At 42.3% G+C, this 25,484-nt stretch overlaps 1 protein-coding gene across 1 annotated transcript in view; it reads right to left on the minus strand.

Annotated features, from left to right (window-relative positions):
* RET (ret proto-oncogene) overlaps positions 1 to 25,484 on the minus strand; it is a 116,171-nt gene that overhangs the window by 26,266 nt on the left and 64,421 nt on the right. The window contains exons 2-9 of the mRNA XM_030570942.1: positions 25,023 to 25,274; positions 23,674 to 23,967; positions 22,317 to 22,558; positions 18,597 to 18,798; positions 17,228 to 17,427; positions 8,661 to 8,919; positions 4,903 to 5,028; positions 3,848 to 3,958 (exon numbers count right to left, since the gene is read on the minus strand). Coding sequence (XP_030426802.1) covers positions 3,848 to 3,958; positions 4,903 to 5,028; positions 8,661 to 8,919; positions 17,228 to 17,427; positions 18,597 to 18,798; positions 22,317 to 22,558; positions 23,674 to 23,967; positions 25,023 to 25,274 — 1,686 coding nt within the window. The remainder of the gene's footprint in view (positions 1 to 3,847; positions 3,959 to 4,902; positions 5,029 to 8,660; positions 8,920 to 17,227; positions 17,428 to 18,596; positions 18,799 to 22,316; positions 22,559 to 23,673; positions 23,968 to 25,022; positions 25,275 to 25,484) is intronic.

The raw sequence follows: 25,484 nt of genomic DNA on the forward strand, positions 1-25,484 counted from the left end.
GCAGCTCAGATTAAGCAGTAAAAATGTAGATAGGTGAAAAAAATGGACAAAGGATCTCTCGGGGGTTAATGTAAAGAGATTAGGGAACTCAAAGACTGCTTGAATGATAGTTCTGGGCTCACTGATCTGATTAGCAATTATTGCTGGTATAGAAGATCCTGGTTTATAGACTTACATATGGTAGACAAGGTGGGTGTAGGACACAGAGTTTATTTTGGATTATGTCTTTACTTTGTATGTGTGGATACTTCTTCTATTTAAAATGGCCTTTAAATGTTGATAAATGTTGTATATCCATGATTTAATGTTGATTCCCGCTTCCAACTCATCATCTGACATCTGACCTCTCTCTGCCTTGTCAGGTATCCAAAATCTTCCTTGAAAATCTTCTCTTACTTAGTTTAATTTTTCTCTCCCACTGCTCCTCTGTGACTGTTGTGTGCCTTATATACGTAGGACACAGCAGTCTAGTGTTACAGCAGGGAACAGGGGGTTAAGAGACTTCGGTTAGATTCCTGGTTCTGACAAGCATTTGCTCTGATCTTGGACAAATCAGTTAACCGTTCTGCACCTCAGTTTCCCCATCTTCAGATGGAGATGACGATACCCACTTTTGCAAAGTGTTTTGCAATATTCTGTCGAGAGGCACTATATGAAAGCACTAAAAACTCTGTAAATGAATGTTTTATTGTCTAAGATAATCTATTATTTAGCATAAAGACACACTGTATGTAACCACCCTATGTGCAGAGCTAGCCTCATTTTCAATTGGCAAAGTTCCTGCGGAATCAGGCTCTTTTGAAATCATCAGTCGATAATCTATAAAACACACTTCCATACAGAAACTATCAGTAGAAATAATCTTTTTTGTCTGCATAGTGCCTTACATCCCTAAGATTTAATAGGATTCAATCAATTGTGCTCTATAGAAATTTAATCAGGTTCTATAGAGATTACGGGTATTAAAATGGAGAATGAGATCATTTCAATAGTTATATTTTTAAACCATACTATAGAATTCTATACCAAGGATATAACTTTTTATTAAATTCTGCAGGAGGATAAAAAAATCCTCTAGAAAGGTTATGATTTTCTACTAAATCCTATAAGGATTTTCCATAAGGGAATGCAGCTGTCTCTGTGATGGAGGATGGGGGGGTAAAGCAATGTGCTCCAAAATTGGGGAACAGGGTGTTTTGGCCAATGACATGAGGGCAATCCTCTAATTTGTATGGGGAAAGTGCAATGGGAATTCAACATCCTTGCAGAGTATATAGGACCTCAGTCTTAGAGATCTTTCCTCAAGGGTCCACATGTGCTAAACTGCGTGTGATTTAAGGAGAATATGTTAGGTCAACTCCATCAGAGCTGGAACCTGTTCCAGAAAACATAGGTGTTTCCAGACCTGTCATTTGGTTCCCTATGAGACCTAAATTAATTCCCCTAATTATTCCTCTGTCTTGGAGAGGTGAGCACTGATTGCTACCCGATCTTGCAAGCTCATGGCAGTGAGGGAAGATAACGTCAGATAAGTACAACTGCTTCTACTCCAAAAGTTCTTTGTGAGAGTGGAGGATGTGTCTCCTTGCATAGGACAGCAAGAGAAAAAACACTTCCACTCTGGATATAAATGGGGCTTCCCCCATTGGGTCCAATGGAGCTTATTCTAGGTAGAGCACCGTTACTAGGGAAACCCCGGCTGTCCTACAAATTACATCATGTCTCTATGCTCATCCTTTCATTCAATCAGCAGCTGTTTTTACTGCCTGATGGAGGGCAGGGACTTTCTGCCCTGCCTTCAGATCCTATAAACTGGGGCCCTTACCCAGCACCCCTCCCCAAAGCTGAAAGATGTGAGAGTTACCAGCTGGTAGCTCCAGAAGATCAGAAAACAAACACTGCAATTTAGATAGGAGCAGAGAATGTTGGATGCTTACACTACCACTGAACACTAAAGTAAGTAAACAAGATTGAATCTTGTACCCAGATTTTCTTTGAAGTTCCGGATCTGTAGAACCTCATCTAACAGATGAACCTGCAATGATTAGTCCAGTGAAAATCTTTCAGAACCTCTTAATGGGGTTCACATGGCACAGCCAGCCCTGACAAAAAACCCACCACCGTTTAGTATGATCTCCACTATTATATTTAAAGTAATTACATACTGTACTTAGGCATCTACAGAAAGGATGTGGACAAATTGAAGAGAGTCCAGCGGAGGGCAATGAAAATGACTAGGGGGCTGGGGCACATGACTTACAAGGAGAGGCTGAGGGAACTGGGCTTATTTAGTCTGCAGAAGAGAAGAATGAGGGAGGATTTGATAACAGCCTTCAACTACCTGAAAAGGGGCGTTTCCAAAGAGGCTGGAGCTAGGCTGTTCTCAGTGGTGGCAGATGATAGAACCTGAAGCAATGGTCTCAAGTTGCAGTGCGGGAGGTTTAGGTTGGATAATTGGAGGGTGGTGAAGCACTGGAATGGGTTACCTAGGAAGGTGGAGGAATCTTCATCCTTAGATGTTTTTAAGGCCCAGCTTGACAAAGCCCTGGCTGGGATGATTTAGCAGGAGGTTGGACTAGATGGCCTCATGAGGTCTCTTCCAACTCTAATCTTCTATGATTCTATGACCTTATTTAGTACGTAAATAGGTTGCCTGTGCTTGATGGTGACGACAGTAGAACCAATTGTTTTAGCTTTTTTGGAAGGGTCCCATTGCAAGCGGCATATGTAATATGTGCATATGAGTATGCATGTATGTATAATTTTGGGGATTTAAGCACCAAGTGCCACCTATCAAAATGATAGATGAATGATAAAAATAAATATTTTAGCAGCTGTCTTATGTACACAACATACTTGGCATTACAACATTCAGGATTTTATTATATGTTGTTTGCTTTTGCCAAAGAAATGCCTTCTGCCAATAAAAGCTGAGATAAGGGTTCTTGTCAGCACATCTGAACTCTTTAAATACACTAATTTCTCCATCTGGGAACTTATTGGCTGTGAGCACCAACCCTGTGTCCTGAACTGCTAACTCATAACAACATTCTCAATTCATGCATTAACAAGATAGCATACATGACATCTTGAAAGCTTGCGTTACGTGCCTGTTTCTATTGTCGAATAAGATTAATAATAAAAAAAACTCCTTTCAGCCTTCTGTCAAGCAAACTATCTGCCATTACATATGTTGAACATTACAGATTTTAGGGAGGCAGCCTCGAGCTCATCATTTGCTGCTTGTAAACTGACAGCTGATTTCACTTATCACCAGTGAAGATTTTTTCAGATGATAGTAAAATATCTATGATCACTTTAAGCATTTCTGACACTTTAAAGTTTATGTTTTGTTCACAAGCAGAATTAGATTTACCGAGGTCTTGTCTACACTGCGATTTAGCCTGCAATCAGCTGTAAATTCTAATATGCACCACCATGTTGCGCACTAACTGGCCCATGTGGACATTGCTGGAGTGCACTAAAGTTCCTTGGGCCAGTTGCTGTGCAACATGTGGGTGCACATTAGAAGTTGCTCCCCCTGCCCCTCAGCTGATGCAGGCTAAGGCACAGTGTAGACAAATCCAATCTTGCTCTGAGTGAATTCAATTCGGAGTTTGGCTATTGACTCTAAATGGTGGAAGACTGAGCTCATAACTCTGAACTTTGCACAACTCAAACATCAGCTATAACACTGTAATATAGATGTGTGTGTTTAATGTATGCACTGTTTTAAAAAGGATCTGGAAACAAGAAAGCAGAACTTGGACCAAACACAGCTTTAACATACCAATTATTATTTTACAGTATATATTATGTTTGATATTAATGTTAAAACACTCCATACTTGTGCAATCTTGGGGGCACACCGCTGGATCTTTGCTCTCTATAATGTCACAGGTGCCATCTGGACAAGTCCTGATGCTTGGGGTGCAGGTAGAATAATTTGTGGTGATTCCTATAAACATACAAGCACACAACAGTCCAAATACCAAAATGCTTTGAAGAAAAGTTCATTGCACTCTGCTGGTGCATGTTGACACACTGAGGCACAGGGAACACTGTCAATTAAAAAAAAAAAATCAAACTTCTGTCTACAAATTCTTTACCTGCTGTTTTTACAATTAACATGCAAGATGATGATAACTGAATGCGATCAAAAAGTGTGTGAGTTTTCAGTTTATCTACTTGGTGCATTTGACAGCCCTTTGTGCACTGTCAGTTTCAGCTATGGTGATCTTAGGCGTTATTTGCAACAAAGGTAGGTGAAACATCCTGAGTACAAAGTTTGGCTTTTTAAAACGGATGATCTCTCTTTAAATGTATTTTCACAAGCCTGGGATTGAACATAAGTTTACAAATAGTTGGAGGGAAATTGTGATACTTATGGAAGGGCAGGAGTAAAGCATCTAGTTTGCTATGGAATACTTAAGAATATTATCATTTGTCACATAAGCAATGTGTTGTAAGTGTTACAGAGCACACATTCTCAAGTTTTGGATAACAATTTCCAGCTGAGGCCTCTCTTGTACCAGCCAGTATCTACCGGTGAGATTTTGTAGAACTTGTGCTGTTCCAAACTCAGTTTATGATTGCAAGGGGTTACGTTGCATCCCATAGGCCATATTCTTCTCTGCACTCCCAGTGATTGCTAATTTGGTACCTGCAGGTGCTGTGATGGGTAGGCCTCAGGGACTGGATTAATGAAGACTTCCCCTTAACTCTAATCTCCCTTCTGCAGGTTTAATTTGTGTATTATTTATACCATAGGTTCTGAGTGGTTTAATACCCTGGGAAGCTCTTCAGCTGAAACAGATCAGCCCAATTACACCATAACCAATGGAGCTGTGCCAATTTAACATCAGCTGACAAGCTGGCCAATTACGCAGCATAAGTGTGTACCTTTTCCACTTCCCTGTCTCCACTGGCATTTTCCTGTTAGCACTCCTATGCCACCACACTCCTCACATTCAGCATGGTGCTTATTAATGGCACAAGATTCAGGGCAGTCCTCTTCTTTCTTAATAACTGCATGGAACAGAAGCAAGAGAGCGTGAGGCGTCACTAGATGGATTGATAGAGGTGAATACATATGCAAGGCAGCTGGGTTCCAAAATGGAGAAATTCCTTTTTCTAGATTACAAATGAGAGACCCAGGCTATGTATCTTCTTCCTATGTAGTATCAAAGGCGTGGTTGCAGTAGCATCAGGAGCAGCGCCAGAGTTTCTGGTGCCCTAGGCAGAATTCAGGGGGGGCGGCATTTTGTGCGCTCCCCATGGGGCGCGTGGGAGCTTCCGGTTCCACTCCCATCGCGCCGCCAAAGAAAGACCCTCTGCCGAAGTGCCGCAGGTGACAACGGCAGTCATTGAGCTGCTCAATTGCCTGCCACTGTTTTCCGCGGCACGTCGGCAGAAGGTCCTTCTTCGGCAGCGTGAAGGGAGCGGAACCAGAAGCTCCTGTGCACCCAGTAGGGAGCGCACAAAATGCTGCCCACCGAATCCTGGCATCCTAGGCAACCGCCTAGGGTCGCCTAATGGAAGCGCTGGCCCTGAGTAGCATTGCTCTCTCTGATTCCTGGGCATGATGCTTGGAATTACAGAAAAGCAGCATGCTGCACTAACAGACCAATTATAATACAAACAATGGATTCAGAAAAAAACAGCTGGTGAAGGCATGAACCTTGGTGTTTGGGCTGGTGCGACACTGGCCAGCAAACAGCAGGTGGCACAGAGAGGTTCTGATTGCAACTAGCAAAAAATTCTGGCGGCAGGAACAGCACTACTGATCCTCCGTGTCCATTTCCCCAGTCTGCCCCAAAACTTAACTTCTGAGGTCACATTATTACATAACTTAAAGGAATAGGGGCAATCAACTGCTGGGAGTTAACTGTTCTGTACGGACAATTCTCTTAGAGAGTACTGAATGGTTTGGTATAGTCCCAATCGGCTCTTGTGATCCAGGGAGATGTTATGCAGTTTTACTTACACAGATCTTCCCTTTTCTGTGAAGTTTGATCCCTGATGCTTTTGCTACAATGAACCAAGTGTGGTATCATATTAAATACTAGGCAAAGGCTGGGTAAAATGACTAAACCAGCAAAAATAGATACAATACAAATAGTTGTTGTTGATAAACAAGCCCATATGAATTCACACTAATATCTTTGTTCAGCAGAGTCATGGGTTACATGTTCTTAGGCTACTATAAGGACATACACAATTAAATAAATGGAAAGTACAGAAAAAGAAACAAATGGAAGATAACTTATCCCTAATATAGACTACATGTGCTACCATGCTGTCTAGTCCTGTTTTTGTAATGTTCCCTTGCCTGTCTTTAAGCAGCCTGACAATGATTAAAGTATGAACAACAAAATGAGAAAGATCTAACACGGGTTGGGCGAACTTTTTGGCCTGAGGGCCACAGCTGGGTATGGAAATTGTATGGCAGACCATGAATGCTCACAAAATTGGTAATTGGGGTGTGGGAGGGTGAGAGGGCTCTGGCTGGGGGTTTGGACTCTGGGATGGAGCTGGGGATGAGGGGTTGGGGGTGCAGGAGGGTGATCTGGGCTGGAATCGAGGGGTTCAGAAGGTGGGAGGGGGATCAGAGCTGGGACAGGGGGTTGGGGCATGGGAGGGGCTCAGGGAGGCAGACTCCAGGCAGTGCTTACCTCAAGCAGCTCCCAGAAACAGTGGCATGTCCCTCCTCTGGCTCCTATGCTCCTACATGTAGGCGCAGCCAGATGGATCTGCCCACTGCCCTGTCTGCAGGCACCGCCCCTGCAGTTCCCATTGACTGCAGTTCCTGGCCAATGGGAGCTGCTGGGGCAGTGTGCAGAGCCCCCTGGCTGCCCCTACACATAGGAGCCGGAGGAGGGATGTGCCACTGGAGCACCAGAGCTGGGAAAGCCTCAGACCCCACTTCCCAGTGGGAGCTCAAGGGCCAGATGTGGCCCCCAGGCCATAGTTTGCCCACCGCTGATCTAACATAACTTTAGTGCCTCCAGTGTGCATTTTCGAACACTTTGTTGTTTTAAACTTCAGTCCAGGAGAGTGAAGGACTGCAGTGTCTACACTGAATATTATGAGGCTGCTAAATGGCTAATTTACTGCCCTTTGTCAGAGCACGTGTTCAACTGTATGCACAAGCCTAAATCTTTATAACTCATGTTCTGCATGAGTATTTAGAGAAGGAACAAGGAGAAAAGTCTGTCTGACATGGAAGTGCTTTGCAATGACAAAACTGAAGAGGGATACATGTATATCAAATACACTGTCCAGTGTCACCATGGGTCCATGGAGCCAGGTCCATGCTCAGAAGGGGTCCCAGCCTGCTCCGGTTGCACTGCGTCCTGAGACCTCACCAGCCCGCTGAAATCACTTGCTCCTCAGGCCAAGGGCTCCTCTCCATCCCCTGGCCCCACCTGCCAGCTCCTCTAAGGCCCCTAGGTGGACCCAGTGCACCTCCAGCTCCAGGGAGCCTCTGCTTCCCATCACCTATGGCGCCCCACCTGTCTCCCTGGAGCTGAGCCACCTGGGACTGGTGCAGAAGCCTGGCAAGTCTCAGCCAGGTGGGGGTGGGGGAGCAGACAACAGTGTGTGGGGCTTAACTGAGCCCCTCTAGGCAAGTGTGTCTTGAGAGAGCCTGGCTTGGGCAGACCCTGGCTTGGCTGATTGTGCCACTCCCGAGGGGCCGGAGTGATTCCCGGCCTTGGGACCAGATCTGGATGTGCTGCTGACTCAGCCCAGTAGACACAGTCACCTCCCAGCAGGGCCAGTGAGTGCGGCCAGGAGGCAGGCAGTGGGGAGTGGGTTTCTTGGGGGTGCTGGACTGTGAGGTGGCAGGGAAGATCTGTGTGTGTTGAGGCACTAGGGAGTGGAGGTTCTGTGGGGGGTGTTGGGCAGTTGTGATGGGGCTGTGGGCAGGGGGCACTGGGCAAGGGGGGTGGCATGCAGGATGCTGTGCATATGTGGCGGGGGAGGGCGTTCTGTACATAGCAGGTCCGGGGGAGCTCTGGTTACAGGGAATTGGGGGGAGGGGTTCCAGGGCTGGGGGCTGTGTGATGCAGCATGGGCCCGCCCTTGAGAGAAAGGGGCCTGCTGGCAACACAGGGCCATCTGGGCCACTGTGTGTCTGGCAACTGCCAGTTTGTAAATAAAACACAAAGCACATGCTTTTTAGTGACTAAAACTTAATTTAAGAAAGCTACAGCCTTTTTCCTAAGCGACTTCCTCACTTGCAACAATCTATCAGTGGCCCCAGGCTCTTAGGCTGGAGGATCCATCACTCACACAATCAGAGGGTGCTGTTCCCTTTGCATTCCCCCACCCCCAAGTGATGGACGTCAAAATAACTTTTTGCTTCCTAAAACTCCCCAAAGTCAGGATGACCTGCTGAAGTCCTTCTAATCCTTTGCCTTCCCATCCTCTTGTTGATTTTGTCAATGGGGCATCCATTGTTTTGGTTCCACAATGTTTAATTGACATTAGAGACAAGGAGATAGCTGCCTTCCCTCCTGTCTGGAAGAAAACCCGTTTCTTCCTTTATTTGGTCACAGACTTTAAAGAGTAATATCAGTGAGTATCCATAATTCCTGATCCAGTGTTAATATTGACATTTCACAACCTTTTCCCCCCCCTCCACCTCAAGTACTTACTTGTTCCTTCCAGCGTAATAGTGAGCTGGGTTTTGGCATGCTTCTTACTCTGCTTGTCTGAGGCTACAATGGTGTATTGAATTTCTTTACATTCAGGTCTGAGTAGCACAGAGGAGTCATTCACATAAAGGCTTCCATACTTGTCCTCTCGGCCCTGAAGTATCCCTACAGCATAGCAGCTGGCATTGGGAGACAGCAACCTGTAGGTGATGTTTACTCCACAGAACTTCATGCAGTTTTCGATGCAGATTTTACCTATCTAGGCTCAAACAACAACAACAACGAGATCACAAACAACAATAACAAAGTGGTATCATTAATGATACTTTGTGCTCCCTACAAATCTTTCTCAATGATTAAAGCTATTTAAATACATGCAACAGTCAGCATCTCTCTGTCTACCATTCTTACATGGCCCCCATTACAATAGTATGTGAGAGCCTCAAAGCACCCCTGTGAGGTAAGAAGTAGCGTTATCCCAGCTTTACAGACGTGAAACTAACTGACCTGCCCAAGGTCACACAGAATATCTCTGGCAGAGCAGGGATTTGAACCCAAGTCTCCCAAATCCAGGCCTACTGCCCATCATCGTATCCAGTTCCATGCAGCCAAAATATGTTTCTTTCAAAGATCCTCTACAAGGAATTCACTAGAAAACACTGGGATACTAGTTATAATGATGATATCATAGTGTCTATTCACATGTAGAGCCACAAACGTCATACATTTCATCTACACGCAATTCCTATTGACAACAACAGGACTTTTGAGTGGAAAACTATGGCAGCCTCAGGCCCCAATATCTATTTCTCTTCTGAGAATCGACAAAAACAAGTTATTCAGTTTAAAATAGGTATGTTCTTTCTACAGATGAACAGAAGCATACTGCTTGTGCTAGAGTTTCTGGACCAGATCCTGCTCTTGGTTTTGCTGATGAAGTCAATGGGCACATCTCAGAGTGAGTGGGAGGCGAATCGGGCCCTGTCTGTGTTAGAAGCATGATGTGGAAACTAGAATTGATTGAAATTTTTCTAATCTTGAAATTTGAAACATTTTGTAAAGTTTTCCAATTTTTTTTTTCCACAAGCTGTAGAGCTGGTAGAAATATTTCAGGTTCCACAATTCTGACATTTTTATTTTCCTAACTTGGAAATAAACTAATAAACCCCCTAAACAAAACTGTTTTTGAAACTATCACAGATTTCCCCTTTCCCCTCTCTTTATTGCCCAGCCCTAATGGAAATTTCATGGAGACTTTTTTTTTCCCCCATCACAGTACTAAACTGCGATGACTTTATGGATGACTTAAGAATTGAAAGTATAGTGCTCGCTCTCTCTCTCTCTCTCTCTCGCACACACACACACACACACACACACAAAAAATGAAGCAGAATCAGCATAATTATTATAACGTTTTCCAGATGACTTAGTTTTGGTTTAAAAAAACTGCAGTGTGGCCAAAAAAGCAATTTTTTATTCCTTTTCTATTGGGCTTTATAGAAAGGAGCCAAATAAATGAATGTTTGCAATCAGAGCTCCCAGGAGATGTAATGAAGTTTCTATTTCAAAGTCAGACTTGAAAAGTGTCCCTGCTGTATAGCTAAGCAAATAGGTGCATGTGAAAACCCTATACAGGCATGAGGCAACTGTGTAATTAGGTTTAGTGTGCACAAAATGGAGACCCTTTCAAACAGGGCTGTGTGGTCCACTGGATAGAGTATTGGAATGGGAGTCAAAAGACCTGGATTTATTCCCAACTCTGCTTCATGACTAGAGTCAAGTCACTTCATTGCTCTGTTTCCCCTCCCACCTTGTGTTTGCCTGTTTAGATTGCAGGCTTTTTGTCTTGGGGCTGTAAGTGTTTGTAAGGATGCTTTAGAACAAAGGAACTCTGGATCTCCGTATAAATAAAATAATAAATAATAATAATGAAGGTAGGAAGGAAGAGCTAAAAGGCCACATTTTCTACCACTCAGAAGAAAGATTATAATGGATTTAAGTTATCTGACCTCAGGGCAATATATTCATCGGCAGGCGACAAGTAATTTTTTTTATTCTAAGAAAACTCAAAAGTTTCTGAAAGTTATATAACCTCAAACGTCATTCTCAAGAGGTTGAAACTTCAAATTAGACAGTAAAACATTTTTGTGCAACAAGGACAATGCAATTATTAGTCCAAAAACTGAAGAGAGAACATTCTTAATGAAGGAAGACAGAAAGTTAATGGAAAGCAATTACACAAGCACTTTTCTAATGTTCTAATTATTCACTGCTTAGATATGAGTGGCACAATATTATGGTCAGAAGTTTCTGGCCAACAGAAGCATCCCAAAGTCTCTAAAGAAAGAAGGACCTCATCTTTTTCAATTTGCTGGTGGCAGTTAAGCATTGTCATTTAAAATAAAAACAGGGAGAGGATTATTGTTGTTGGAGTTTCTGCCTGAAGTAGTATATACACTCTACATTCTGAAACTACTTATCTAAACAGCACAGGAATGTAAATCCTTATATCCTATCTAATTCATATGGTACCTGATCCAAAACCCATCTAAGTCTTTCCATTGATTTTAATTAGATTTGAATCAGAACCAATACAGCATTTGCTTTGTTTATGGAGAGAACTGTAATGGTAAGGGTGGAGGGAGATTTATGGTGGGTCATCTTAAATTTAAAACACTTTATGATGTGCTTTAAAGTTATGCTAGGTGTGCTTAGCACACACTGATAAATGCTGCTTCTAGCATTTATTTTAAAATAGATCTAAGTAAATCCATTTCCTGAAGTGAAACGTCATTCTTGGATTCAGATTAATGAGAAAGCTCCAGCAGTTCTAGGAGTGTATCTTATTATAGGAAGGTTCCATTTAACTGCTTTTACATTTCTTTATTTCAATTCATGTCACTGGCTGATCACTTAGGGCCATGTGTTTCTTTTTGGCAGAAGAATGCACAAGAGAGGAATAAAACATTCCAAAAGTGAGGCTGCTTATGATGTGGGCTGCCTTCTCTCCTCTACGCCATAGAACTGGCAAGTAAACAAGCAGGGGGTGGAGGTAAAAAGAGTAAAGGCTGAGATTGCTCTCAAATCCCTGGCTGGACACAAGGCAGCTTTAGGCCCCTCCAGTCCCCTTCTAGAACCAAGTCTCTTAGTAATGACAGCACAGCAGATGTCATATTGTACTGCCACTGTCTTAGTTTTTCAATCCCTACCACAGTGGTTCCAGAACTCAGCAGGGGAAAATTAAAGCAGCTCCAAGCAGCATTAACCACAGTTATTATATGGACTCCAGTCTGTGTAGGAGGGGACACTGAGTGTTCCTTGTCTGTTCCTCTCCCATCAAGCCATTCTCACCTTCTCCACACAGCCTGTCAGCCATAGAGATTTCCTGTGAAGGGGATGGGAAATGCTGCACAGATCATTAGGGGATGGAGAAGCACCCTTCACAGCCAGGTTTCCCTCAGTGCAGCCCCACAGCAGCTTTGGTCTCCTCTGTACCATAAAGAAGGGAAGCAATAGAGGGGCTCTCGAGGTACTTTCTCAAAGAAAAAGAAGCTGTTTCTATCTGCATGGTTCTTCCCGTGGTGTTACTGTCCCAGGATTATACCACTATAAAAATTAGTCTAGTGGAAACATTGGTGACCTTAAACATACTGCAGTGCAGCCTCACTAGACTCAGGCAGAAAAACAGACAGCACTTCTGACTTACGGGGAATGCTGCTACCTACTCAGAAAATACTTCAGTAATCGGCAGTAACGTGACCCAATATCAGGGCAGGATTCAGGCAAGGAGGAAGATGGTATTAAAAGAGGAGCCATCAATTAAGACACAAATATATTGGTTTTCAGAAATGATGGGAAGGGAAAAATTAATTTAGAGGGGTACAAGACCAGGTAATCTTAGGAAGGTTTTGGTAATGGATTATGGTGCCCCCTTCCACTGAATTTCAGTGGCAGCGGGTGCCCAACTGCCTTTGAAAATCTCAGCTTATATTTTTCATCATTTGTCTGAGTAAATGAGGACAGGGCTCTAAGTCCTTTGAAGAGCTAAATGCAGTGCACAGGTTATGTCAGGCCATGCTCCTTTAATCCATTCATTTGGCTGCTAAAATGGACAAATGGCATTGGCTGGAAGGTTAACTAACACACACTCATGTTTTCGTTAGAGTGAAAGATTTTTCAGCCTCCATATTCATTTGGCTCTGTACTTTTCCTCACTGCTCAGGCTAACTATAGTTAATTATGCATAATACTTCAATGGCATAGGGTGCCATTCTCTAGGAACTACGCTGCTAGCATCAAGTTGGGCTGATTTCACACCACACTAAACCTTCCAATCCACCTCTCAGAAGTGAGAGGATAATACCTCACTGACTGAGAAAATCATTCCCATTCTTGCTTTGATCCCCCCCCCACTAAACCTCATAACAGAATCTCTTTGGGAATTAGAATTCAGCAAGCACAGACAGACACAGCTTACACACACACACAGCTCAGAACATTTCCCTCTTACTACTGCCATCCAGTGAAACTAGACCGTTACATGTCAGGAAACGAAGCTGCTGAGATTAGAAAGGGGAATTCCATTTAAAATGCAGAATGTTCAATGGTCTCAACACAATGAAAAGTCTGCGGCTTCCACACATTGCCTTTCTGTACTGATTTGTTATGCTTGGGAACAGTGATTTTTAATGGAGATAAGCCCAAGATGGAGCCACAGAAAATAACGTTGCTGGATTTAGGAGTAGCTTGGATCAATATTCAGATACATGTGGCTCAGGTTCATCTCTAGCTATTAAGGGCCAGATTGAGGGCACCTTATTCATATGACTAAGCAGTTATTCCCCTGACTAGCCCCATTGCTTTCAATGGAGCTGCTAGTGAGAGTAAATGCTCATGACCGAGAGTAAGAGGTTCACGATCTGCCACTCCAAAAGCCAATGCAACACTAGAAGGATTGTGCTTCTTTACAAAAAGCACCAAAAGGGCAACAGCATTTGCATGCAAGTTTCTCACGGATCAGAGTCTGAAAGACTAGACCGGAAAATCTCAAGCATCAAACAAAAAGGAACAATCGCCACAAATAAAGACAACCACCACAGTCTGGACCCTGGTTGGCACTCTTTGTAAAGAGCCCAATGACTGAAGTACCCTCTACTTGTTCGGATGATAACTGCAGACCCTGCCTGATGCCCATTAACTATTACTATTATCTGTGTGCGCCTGTTCTGCAGTCTCAAAAGCTGCCAATCCAGCAGCACATTCTGTGAGTATAAAATTTGTATCAAAATGAAATGTAAAGCCAGATAACCTTAGAATTATAGGACTGGAAGGGACCTTGAGAGGTCATCTAGTCCAGTCCCCTGCACTCATGGCAGGACTTAGTATTATCTAGACCATAATATATCTTGCTTTCCTCTTTTATTATTCTCCTTGACTAACCAGAGGCTTAAAGATAAGTAAGGCATCTGATTATTAAGTTCCCTTCACAATGGGAAAACAAAACAAGACAGGTTAGTATCAACACTGCTGTGTTACAACTACACAGGACCTCTTATGTCTCTATTTGTTACAAGGTTTCAGAATATGGAAACATTTCATCTTTCCACAACATTCATTATAATGAGCTAGTTTAGTATTAACATGCATGTTGCACAGGAATTTCATTGTAATTTACCACTGATTAATGTCAATCTGTTTGAAATGTTACTAGAAAGCATTATTAATGGTGAGGATGATGATTAAACCGAAATGATGGTTAAATTAGGAAGCACATTAATTACTGACTAGCCATTATCTAGGGAAAATCCATTAACATATTGCAGTAGCAGTATCTTCTCCACTTGATTTTTTTACCCTTTTCCATTGTCATTCTTTCCTACAATTCACTTTAATTAGGGTCCAAAAGGCTTTGTCCAGTGAACAACCTAGGGAACTATTTGTTTGCTCTATTTATGTTAATATAGGGCCTTTAACAGAAGCAGAGTTGCTACGTCATAATCTATAATAATGTCACAAATACCGACATGTAACAATTTTATGAACACTGTATGTGACTTTCCTGCATGAATGCATTGGTCTAGCTTAATAGAGGACTTTGGGAATGGTGGCTTCCCAATTCAAAACATAGGCATAGTCAAGAAATACAAAGGGTCTGTTTGCTAGCTTCAAATGTCTTTTATCGCCTGTTTTAACTCTTGCTTTGCCTCTGCTAGGAGTTGCCAGCTCAAAGGGCTCAAAGGGCTAGGGGTGTCCAGCGAGCATCAGTGAGCTCTGACAGGCTGAGAAAGAGAGTGGCTCTCTGAAAGAGAGTCTATAGAGAACAGTGCTCCTAGAATGCCCATGCGGAAGATAGTTAAACACCTGGTAAGCTAGAGTGGTGTGTTTAGTTGATTTAAGATCTGTTTTCTCAAATGCTTTTGTTCTAAATAAATAAATCTTTGCTTTAAGGAGCTGTTTGGTCACTGGTTACTATTGTCATTGCCCTGGAGGGAAGACAACTGCAGGGTATAAGCCTAAGTCAGCCCTGCTAGGTAATCGTGATTAGTACCAGGGGACAGCAGCCCAGCATATCAGAGAATCAGGGGATTTCACCCTGAGCCAAGTGATGGCTAGAGGCTGAGACCTGGAAGTGGGTATGTCATAAACAGATAGCTAAGGGTTAATGTCTCTTACACCTGGAAAGAGGTAACTTGAAGCACCTGACCAAAGGACCAATCAGGAAACCAGACTTTTTCAGGTCTGGGTGGAGGGAAGTTTGTGTCTGAGTTCTTTGTCTTGTGCCTATCTCCCTCTCGGCTATGGGAAGGATTTCTCTATTTCCTGCATTCTAATCTTCTGTTTCCCAGTTGTAAGTACAAAAGATCAGATAGAGATTTATATGTTTTTTTGTATTTTACATGTGTGTAGTTGCTGAAGTGTTTTGAATTGTATTCTTTTTGAATAAGGCTGTTTATTCATATTTCTTTTAAGCAATTGACCCTGTATTTGTCACCTGAATACAGAGAGACCATTTTTATGTATTTTTCTTTCTTTTTACATAAAGCTTTCTTTTTAAGACCTGTTGAAGTTTTTCTTTAGTGGGGAACTCCAGGGAATTGAGTCTGTGCTCACCAGGGAATTGGTGGGAGGAAGAAGTCAGGGGGAAATCTGTGTGTGTTAGATTTACTAGCCTGACTTTGCATTCCTTCTGGGTGAGGGGGGAAGAGAGATTAGCTCTCGGTACTTCTGTTTTCCAAGGCTGGAAATGGGGAGGGTGGAATCCCTCTGTTTAGATTCATGGAGTTTGCTTCTGTTTATCTCTCCAGGAACCCAGGGAGGGAATACCTGGAAGGGAGAAGGGAAGGGAAATGGTTTATTCCCCTTTGTTGTGAGACTCAAGGAATTTGGGTCTTGGGGTCCCCAGGGAAGGTTTTTTGGGGGACCAGAGTGCCCCAAAACACTCTCATTTTTTGGGTGGTGGCAGCTTTACCAGGTCCAAGCTGGTAACTAAGCTTGGAGGTTTTCATGCTAACCCCCATATTTTGGATGCTAAGGTCCAAATCTGGGACTAGGTTTATGACATGAGTGTCAGCGTTTAGATTAGGAGACATCAGAGATGCAGTTCACCTAGTAACTGTGACAAGATCATATTTACTTTGTGCATTACAATAGCTCACTTCCATTTAATGTCTGACAAGGCTTTGGTTGGAGCTATGTGTATATTGGAAAACACATCCTTACATCTCTGACTTCTCAAGCCTCCCCTACCCCAAGTGCTAGGGCCATTCGCCAAGGACAAGCGCTTGGCCGATCAACTGGAAATTCTGTCCTATCAGAGCTACGAAGACCAGGAGAAGCCCACCTAGGAGGGGTGGCAATGTCCACCTGATGGGTAGAATCCACCTTTTTGCTTCTGTGGAAAGAAGTGGGAATGCTGACACTATCTGCTGCAAACTCTGGGAAGGAACAGATGCAGTGAGGATGAAGCCAAGCTTGGAAGCATTTTTTAAGACACTGCTCACTTTCAGAAGTGCCATGTTTCATTTCAAAGACTCAGATTTGATAATCATATCAGAATACTCTGCTTCCAAATTACCTGGTGCTAGTTTCTAAAGCCACACAGACTGGATGGTGGCAAAGCAGTAATCATATACAATTGTGACAGTGATCCAGAGGGTCACAATGTTTTGTTATTTAGTTCACAAACTCTTAGAGGCAGACTATCCCTTACTATGTGTTTGTACAGCACCTAGCAAAATGAGGCTCTGTAATATACATCTCAGTAAGCTCTGCTTATCTCCATTTTACAGATGGGGGAAAATGAGGCAAAGAAAGTGAAGTGACTTGCAGGCCAGTAGCAGAATCAATATGACAACCTAGGTTTCCTGAATCCCAGTCCAGGGTTCTAACTTCTAGGTAACATTGCCCCAGAGTCAGAACAGATTTGCAATGCCATCTGGTATTTGTGGACCTTTCTGAAATCCTGGAGGTTATTTATTTTATGTACACATTTCCCTCCAAGCTGTCTCACTTTTACAAGGTTTATCTTCAACAATGCCAAAATCAACAGCAATTAAGACAGTCTTTACCTGTGCAAAACGTTCAGCATTTCTGTTCACTGTGAACTGGTAAGTCATATTAGGAAACTGAATGCTGACGGGAAGAATGGAGACATTGAAGTGGAGCATCACAGATCTTTCAGGGCCATGAAACTCTGTGTCATTCACCAAAACATCCAACTGGAAGGAACGGTTCTCCGTGACTGAAATATTTTTATTCAGCATCAGCTCTGCAAAAGAGAAGATTGGCTTTTCACATGTTGATGCATTTTTAGGCAGCACAAAATCCTAAACTATAAATATCAAATCTATTCTTCAAGAACTGGCTCATGGCCTGCTACTAGGTAAAGGGAGAGATTGAATTAAAACTAAAAATATAGATTTTCTCCCACTCCACACAACAAAAAGAGCCTAAAGATATGTCACAACTAGAGCTGGTTGGGAATGTTTTGACTAAACGGTGCTTTGTAGGAAAATGTGGATTCATCAAAATCAAAATTTTTCACAGGAACGTTTCACATATCTTCTGGTCAATATGAGAGACGCCCACCACAGAATAGCCTGGTGGTTAGGGCTGTCACCTGGGATGTGGTGATATGTCTATGCTGCACAAAAACAAACAAACAAACAAAAAAACGAGACCAGCAGCAGTGACTCTCAGAGCCCAGATCAATGGGCTTGAGCTGAAGAGCTAAAAATAACAGTGTAGACTTTCAGGCTGAGACTGGAGCCTGGGCTCTGAGACCCTCCAAGCTTGCTGGGTTTCAGCACCCAGGCTTCAGCTCAAGCCTGAACATCTACACTGCTATTTTCAGCCCAGCAATGTGATCCTGAGTCAGCTGACCCACTCTGCTGTGGGTTTTGGCATTTCTTTTTTTTTTTTTTGGATGGATAGACATATATTGGGGGACTCAATGAGTGCCCTGCCCATCTGGCCAGTGGCTTTTTTGGAGCAAGTGGATGGGCCTGTCTGTTTTTTCCATGATTTTTTTCAAAATGTCTCAGTTTCTCCCCCTCCCACCCCCGTGAAACTGGAAAATCTTTTTTAAAAAATCTCAAAAATTTGTGTGGTAGAGGAAAACTGTTTGCCATCCAGCTGTAGTCATGAGCTTAGAATCACTTTCTGAAATGCAATACAATCAGAACCTCTCTTGGGTAGTCAACACATAATGCAACTGTCACATTCCTATACAGTCACTCTGTGTTATATATATGTAGGAGGAAAGAATGTAGTATATCAGTCCCCTCTTTCAGTCCCAAATATCTGTTCTGATACTGGGCTTCTCTGTCTAATTTTCCATCTGCCTGGTATTTTTCAGATACATAGAAAAGTCAAATACAATATTGGTCAATTATAAGCAAAGCAATTTCATTCTTTGTTAGAAGGAAGAGACCGTACTGTATTCATGAAGCGTTCCCCTCACTTGGCTGCCATTGGGGCTGAAATAGATTTCGTGGAAGATGTGATCCACCCGAAATGTTTCGCTAATCCATGGATCAGTTGTACTGATGGTGCCTGTGTACTTCTTTTTGCTGCTTTCAATGGGGAAAATAGGGGTGGTGTCTGCATCACACACAGTCAGTGTGGCTAGGACAGTTCCCTAGAAGAAAATCATAGACGATATGAAGAAAAATCAATGATTGCCACAATTCTTTTTTCCAGATTTGTTTTCTGGTTTACTGTCTGAATAAGTGATACAATCTGGAGACCAAAGTCCTGTCTGTATAAAGCTCCCTGACATTCTGTAAAAATCCACTTCCATTCAAAATCTTTGTAGGGCTTTGACAGAAAGGGCAAAGATTGATCATACTACTGTGTGACAAAGTTCCTCCTCTACCTTGGTGGGTCCTGTGCTTACTGGTGGATTTGCTCGCCTCACAGATTCACCATGTGGGTCGGGAAACATCCCAGAGACCTTCCCCTCTGGTAGAAGGCCATAGTCCAGGTCAATTCCTCCTGTGTCTGATCAGGAGTTTGGAGGTTTGGGGGAACCTGGGCCCACCCTCTACTCCGGGTTCCAGCCCAGGGCCCTGTGGACTACAGATGTCTAAAGTGTCTCCTGGTACAACTGCGCGACAGCTACAACTCCCTGGGCTACTTCCCCCATGGCCTTCTCCCAACACCTTCTTTATCCTCACCACAGGACCTTTCTCCTATTGCCTGATAATGCTTGTACTCCTCAGTCTTCCAGCTATATGTCTTCTCATTCTCAGCTCCTCGTACCTCTTTCTCCCAGCTCCTCATATGAATGCCGCAAACTGAAGTGAGGTCCTTTTCAAACTCAGGTTCCTTATTAGCTAGCCTGTCCTAATTGATTCTAGCAATTTCTTAATTGGCTCCAGGTGTCAATTATCCTGCCTGTCTTAATTGGTTCTAGCAGGTTCCTGATTACTCTAGTGAAGCCCCTGCTCTGGTCACTCAGGGAACAGAAAACTACTCTTCCAGTGACCAGTATATTTGCCCTCTACCAGACTCCTGTACCTCACTGGTCTGGGTCTGTCACATACTGCTTACCACCTATTTGGAGATAGATGAGCATTGTAACAGCATTTCATAAAGACCGTTGAGTTGCAAAATTATTGTAGCAGCAGTCAGTTTTGAGACCTATGTAAGGACTGCATATTTGATTCCGGCAATCCCCAACTAGTGGTCTTTGTAGACTAGTAGACTTTGTAGCTAGGATGAACTTTGGGGGAATTTTGCAACTGGGATATATCACTGAATAAACATGAGAATGACAAGCCAAGCAAAAAATATGAGACTGCCAATATCTGCTCAGGTCAGCAAGGCGAGGAGCAGCAGAGCGGATCCTCAGCGAACCAGTTATTGATCCTCATTCTCTAGTTGGCTCTGCACCACCCCCAACCTCACAGAGTTTAGGGCGACTTGAATTCTCAGCTGTGTGAATGGCAAGAAGGGCTGGAACACACAAGAGAATGTGGCCCGTATAGTGCACAGTCTCCCCTCCCTGAGACCTCCAATTCACTCTCCGTTATGCATTGTGGGATTTTTTTAAATTGTTAATCCCATATTTACAGAGAATGGCGGGGATAGCAGAGACATTTTATTCACTTATCCCCTGGGAGAGACTAATTAAGTGGCTGTGCTCAAATGTAATACTGGATGTTTGAAGGCAGAAGTAACAGGATCATACCTTGCTTTCAATCATCAAAATAAAAAATAATCCTCAATATTCTTGTTGCAGGTGAGCAACAAATCCCCATTTAAAAGTCAGGAAAGAAGAAACAGAGGCCACATGACATAACTAAGGCCCCGCAGAGAGTTAGTAACAGAAGCATGATCAGAAATCAGATGTTCTAGGCTCCAGTCTTGTGCTCATTCCACTAGATTGCTCTTTATTGACTCTATATTGGATTTCTGATTACCTTGCAGTAGGCCTCAAACTCATTTTGTACAGTTATTGTTCCATTGGCCATTGAGATTCCTATACAAATCCTCTCTCCTTTAAGTTTGAATATACTAATTATCAGAGGTATTTTGGAAGTTTTCCAAAAGAGTTTTCTGCTGGAAAACACTGAATTAATTAAATCAAAATGTTTCATGAGAATACATTGATTTTGTCAAGGTTTGTTTCAACTATATTATAGTTTTCTGATTATTTCATTGCATGACAAATACTGAGATTTCTACTTTGCATCCTGATTTGAGGGAAGAAACAAAGTTTGAGTGTCTCAGAATTTTCTATGGGAAGAGAATTCCATTTTTCAAGCAGCTCTACTAGCTATGCCCATCGGTATGTCACTGATATATCACGCCTGTAGGTGGCAGCAAACATCCAAAATTGTATGCTCTCTTTCCAGAACAGATTTGCAAAATCCAGTTTCCTTCCAAGGGAAACAAATATAGCTATTAAAGAAATATTACTGGACAGAAATCCCTGGAGGGAAGTGACTGAGTACTTGCTGGAACTTTATGCATAGCTTATGCTGAATGCACATAAGAATGGCTCAGGCATAACAACCATCTAGTAATGCTGTTGTGAGTGTTTCTTCTCCCAGAGAAAGCCCCAGCTGAATGCTATTCTACTAGTTTTATACATATGTATCTTAGTTTTCACCTATAAAGCCAATTGAGATATGGGCTGGGCCTACTTTCAAGCTGGACTCTAATCACTGTAGCAGGAGGGGTGGCATGGAGTAGAGAGAGGGTAGAGGTGATGAAGGTTGCTCATTGACAACCCTTTCACTACAGAATACCCTTGGCCCTAAATACTCTGGCATTGTTGATCTTCAGTGAACACTGCAAGAACCATCATTTTGCCTAGATATCTGAGTAAGGGTGAAGTCTATTAGGGACAACAGTTATGTAGGATGGGAGTGCTGGTGGGGAAAGTTGGTTAGCATTTGAGGTGGAGTTTTCCAGGAAGTTGCTGCTGGTTTTGTTCTGGTTGTATTTGTTTCTTTAAGTAACATCAAAGATGCTCAAGGCAGCAGACAGGTGTTCAAATCCCATTATGAATAAAAAAACCTAAAAGAAAGATCAATTGATATTCATAAGTATACATTATATGAGGAGCTGGTAGCAACCCCCATATTTAGATTATCTAAGACCTTCCATAAGAAAAGATTCCTGAAATCTTTTATTTGAGAAGCTCTCACCTTTCCTTTGTTTGCAGCAGGCCTTTGACATGGTGTATCCTTGTGTGCATGCATTATGGTACAATCTTTAATGACACTTGCTATTGTTTTCCACAGAACCCAGGCCTCAGTCAGTGTACTTGCACGAAGAAGAATCATGGGAAGAATCATAGTTGCATATACAGCTATAAATCTTGCATTTCTCAACTTCTCAGTGATTGACTTTCCCACCTAAATTATATTTTAACACAGCTTTTTGTATGTAATATATAGGCGGATACACACACCCAGTGAAATCTGTCAAATGACCACTCAGATAATTAGCCACTCAAGAGAGGTGGTCATCACATTCTTCATATTATTATTCTTATTATTCAGTCAGAGTTTTCTGGACTGTAGAGTAAATTAGTGCATATGATGCTGGGAGCTGACATACAAGGCCTGACGTTTCCATGTAGGCATGCCTAACCCACAGTGTTTCCACTGAAAATCTGAGAGTCCAAGCAGAAGAGAACTCTACCTCTTTTCTGTTGAACTCCACAACAGCATCCGTCGTACTAGTGCCATTGGGAAGGAAGGGGGCAGAGTCATCTTCATCTAACACATTGACCAGGAAAGGCACCTCGACCTGCATCTCCTTGGAGCCCTCTCTCACTGTACACTTGGCGATCAGTTCATACCTCTCTCTTTCTTCCCGATCCAAACGCTGCACAACACTCACGCCTGTGGTGTTCTCATTGTAACGAAAAGGCAGCCCTTCAACTGAAACAACACATACAGAGCATAAACTGGGATAATCCTTTCCTATTAGTGGTGTTTGATTGTTCTCCTCTTTGACATACTGGTGTGATCCCAATGAATCCATTTGGGTTGCATCAATGTAACAGAGGAAAGAAAGAATTTTACTCTATATTATGAAAATCAATCTAAGAAGAGATATGAAGGAAGGTGGAGAAGCTATATTGGGGTACATTAGGAAGTCTAAAGGACTTGTAACAAGAATGAGGAGTACTTGTGGCACTTTGAAGACTAACAAATTTATTTGAGCATAAGCTTTCATGGGCTAAAACCCACTTCATCGTATGCATGCAGTGGAAGATACAGTAGAAGAATATATATACACAGAGAACATGAAAAAATGGGTGTTGCCATACCAACTGTAATGCCCCTCTGCCATGTACATTGGCCAAACGGGACAGTCTGGACACAGATCAGACATCAAGAATTATAACATTCAAAAACCAGTTGGAGAACACTTCAACCTTGCTGGTCACTCAATTACAGATCTCAAAGTCACAATACTTCAACAAAAAAACAAACAGACTTCAACAAGAAACTGCAGAATCTGAATTAATTTGCAAACTAGACACCATTAAATTAGGCTTGAATAAAGATTGGGACTGGATGGATCATTACACAAAGTAAAACTGTTTTCCCATGCTAATTTTCCCCCTACTGTTACTCACACCTTCTTGTCAACGGTTGGAAATGGGCCATCCTGATTATCACTACAAAATTTTTTTTTCTTCTGCTGATAATAGCTCACCTTAATTAACTACCCTTATTACAGTTGGTATGGCAACACTCATTTTTTCATATTCTCTATGTATATATTTTCCTACTGTATTTTCCACTGCATGCATCTGATGAAGTGGGTTTTAGCCCACAAAAACTTATGCTCAAATAAATGTGTTAGTCTCTAAGGTGCCACAAGTATTCCCTGTTCTTTTTGCTGATACAGACTAACAAGGCTACCACTCTAAAACCCATAAAGTCTTATGTGGAAGCAGAGTAGGATAACCAACAGAGGAGAGATCTACTCTATTAAAAATCTCTTTAATATGACTGGCGACTGAATGGTTTACCTCCAGTTTTACCTGCTAGTAATTTGTAGGAAATGCTGACATTCTGGCACAGGTGATGTATTGGGGGTAACTGGAGCTGATGAAATGTGCCAGGTGGTTTATTCTCCTTGATGTGAAAGGAGAGATCCATTTCTGAGAAACAAAGCTCCCTTGACATCAGAGCATTGCAAGCTGGTACAGTGGCATTGATGATGGAGAGATGCACCAGGGCAGAAGTGGGGGTCTCACATTCCTTCCCTTGGAAGGGCTGGGGTGAAAGGTAGACATGAAATGTCACCTTTGGTAATGACATCCAATTTTTTCCAACTGCAAGAACAGAAACAAAGAAACAGTTGACAAAGAAACAAGCTAACATTCCTCTTAATAGTTTCCTTCCGTCAGCCATTATTCTACAGTAAACCAAGTAGTTCCGTGACAATACCTGATGTTTAGCACCTCTAAAATAAGGCTCTACGTGTTTGAAGTTGGAGCAAGCCACTCAAAAATTACAGGCTAATGTGGACAATATGGCTCTTACAAGTTCTCCTATTGCTTCAGATTACCCACAGTGGAACCCTACCAATCTTTGAAACTGATCCAGATGTAAAGCCTTTTCAGCAGTGCTATGACATTAATTTCTTACACCACTTTCTCCTCCCTCATCTAATGCTACCTAATTTCCTCGGGGATCAAAACCACCAAGATATAGGTTCTGTCTATTGAAAGCAGGAGAATGAAAACAATTTGTTTCTATGGTTCAATGGTACATGGTTCTTACAAGAAAATCTCAATTCAATCCCAAGCAATATAAATAGGCATCACTTAACCCCTTCATCAGAGGATCATTTACTACCCCTTACAAAAAGTGCTCCAGGTATCTGGGTCTTTGTAATTAAAGGTTTTGCTTATATTGGAAAAGTTGCACCAATTTAACTAAAATTAGTCTGTCCGAACTGATGCAGAAATAAAATTTTAACCAACACATAAATGGGTGTAACATGTTGGTAAATTACTAAATAAGGATAAACTTGCGAGGATTAAAATGGTTTAAGTGTGTCTTCTTTTGGGGTCCAGTCTAAGTTTATTATGTTCATTTAGTTAAACTGGTGAAACTTCTCTGATGAAACTCTACCATTTGACAACTAATCCAATTTCTTCTTGGCCTTAGTGTTCATTTTGCCACATGACTTTAATACCATTGTGTCTAACTGAGAGTTCTTTTCAATCCCAAAATTCATTTAATGTAAGTAAACAGTTCTTCCAGTCTGATCCCTAAGTATTCGTTTGCTATTCACATGCTGCTGGATAATTCCCATTAGATATAAGTGCTTAACTTCAATTCTGGACAGTATCACAACTGCAGCTACTCCTCTCAGACTTACACAGGATATCGAAGTCTCCTCTATCCAGACTCTTATTGAGGTAGAGAAGCCCAGTTTTTTCTTTTATTTGAAACCAATGATTTTCATAGGCTCCAACACGATAGATAAAGAGATGCTGGCACAGCTGAAAGTGGGCCACCTCCCCATGTGAATCCCTCAAGGCACGGATGTGCAGTAGCGGCGTACCCGCTGGCTGATCAATGTAGACAGTCTCAGAATAATCCTTCCTAGGGAAGTAGAGACCAAAAGAAGCTGCAAAGGAACACAAACAACAGGAGAAGTGTTAAAGCTGAATGAATTCTGGGTAGATGTTGTAAGAGGTGCATTTCTAAAGAACTGGAAGCTCCATCCAGTAAGTGCATAGGAAGATATAACAGCAGACACAGATCCTAAGCTGGTGTAAATTGGCATAGCTCTACTGAGTTCAATGGTGCTACCTCAATGTATATCAGCTGAGGATTT

The sequence above is a fragment of the Gopherus evgoodei genome, chromosome 7 (assembly GCF_007399415.2).
Source record: "Gopherus evgoodei ecotype Sinaloan lineage chromosome 7, rGopEvg1_v1.p, whole genome shotgun sequence".
Lineage (NCBI taxonomy): Eukaryota > Metazoa > Chordata > Testudines > Testudinidae > Gopherus > Gopherus evgoodei.